The 1,506-nt window shown below is 37.1% G+C and overlaps 1 protein-coding gene across 1 annotated transcript; it reads right to left on the reverse strand.

Moving 5' to 3' along the window:
* Positions 1-571: 571 nt before the first annotated feature.
* acbd7 (acyl-CoA binding domain containing 7) lies at positions 572-1,425 on the reverse strand (the record flags this gene model as incomplete). Its single annotated transcript, XM_042516387.1, has 3 exons — positions 572-1,057; positions 1,142-1,204; positions 1,299-1,425. Coding segments are annotated over 3 exons (264 nt in total), but the record flags the coding sequence as incomplete, so codon positions are not given.
* Between the last annotated feature and the right edge of the window lie 81 nt (positions 1,426-1,506).

The raw sequence follows: 1,506 nt of genomic DNA on the forward strand, positions 1-1,506 counted from the left end.
TTTCTTTTCACCAAAAATTTGTGTCTAATTATTAATCTTATTTGAGTCTAAAACATGCCTTCCAAATCCATGGGCATAGGTATATTTTAGACTCAACATTTTGGGGATTTTCACTGAGCAAATGTGAAAACACAAGTTCCTCCCTATTTGACATGCCTCCCCATTTTTGCACCACCACCTTATCCCCTCTCATGAATAACAAACAGTCCCTTGTAATGATAAAACTGAGTACGGTAAACAAACAGATCGACTGCTCAATGACACAGTTTCTCAGTAAGACAAACAATTCTTGCAAATTTACCGTACAGCTAAAAGTACATCAACATCCCCTTTCAAAGAGATAAATCTCTGTATTTCAATTTATATTGACTCAAGGAGGTCAGATGATGCAGAATAAAAACTACTTAGAGCGTCTTGTGGGATACGTGTGAATGTAGTAGTAAGAAATAAGTTAGGTGTACATATTTATACATGAATACACATTATACTGACAGGTGTTTCTATTATTTTGTCCACCCCATATATATCAATGAGGCTTAATAAGAACAAAAAACAACAACAAAAACAAAAACAGTGCATAAAGAGGTTTTATTTTCACATTTGACAGCATTTAGTTTGTCCTGTTTGGGTAAGGAACCAAACTGCATATCAAAGTGCTGTTAAGTACCGTAAATTATACAGTATTACAGTATATTGCTGTGTACTTGTGGATTACAAGAATAAACTACATCATTAATTGCAACTAGCAAATTTTATACTTCTGATCTTAATGGATGCATAGCTCATACAAGTTAATAAAAAGAATCTACGTTTAAAAAAAAGACAAACTATAAAAAGAAATCACAGCAAATTTGAACTTTATCCTGCGTCATTATGGCCTCCGGCAGCAGGAGGCTGTTTGTTTTAGAGACAGCAGCTTTGTTTCAGTTATAAAGTTAGGAATTTTTTTGCATTTATTCTGCCACTTCAGTTTATTGCGAGCCTTACATGCCGTACTTGCTGATGACTTCCTTTGCAAGTGTGACGTAGGCGGACATGGCATCTTCCTTGGACATTCCTGAAAGTGAGTGCAAATACAAAGCATTTGGATTAAAAACACAATCAATGTTTTGCTTTTTTTTGTTTCACCTGGACGCGTTACCTTTCCTGGAGTTCCAGGCGTCCCACTTAGCTTTTCCTTTTACATCCATCATTCCTGGTCTATCTACAGAAGTGAGAGCACACAGGAAGAAGGAAATGTTGAGCGTTTATGAAACGTTTTATGGAAGTGATTCTGTTTCTACTGCAGCGATTCATACCCGTGTTAATCTCTCCAACTATGGCCTGCTTATAGAGGCCGTACAGGTCCAGCAGCTCCTGGTCCGTCGGCCTCGTCTTCACCTTCTTCACATCCTCTGCCATCTTCTCAAACTCTGCCTGCACAAAATAAATGGTCAGAATATATTTCAGATAGATAAGACAGACAGATGACTACTATTCTGTTACAGTATCCTGTAGTAGTAGTAG

This window comes from Plectropomus leopardus, unplaced genomic scaffold (assembly GCF_008729295.1).
Source record: "Plectropomus leopardus isolate mb unplaced genomic scaffold, YSFRI_Pleo_2.0 unplaced_scaffold23856, whole genome shotgun sequence".
NCBI classification, from domain to species: domain Eukaryota; kingdom Metazoa; phylum Chordata; class Actinopteri; order Perciformes; family Serranidae; genus Plectropomus; species Plectropomus leopardus.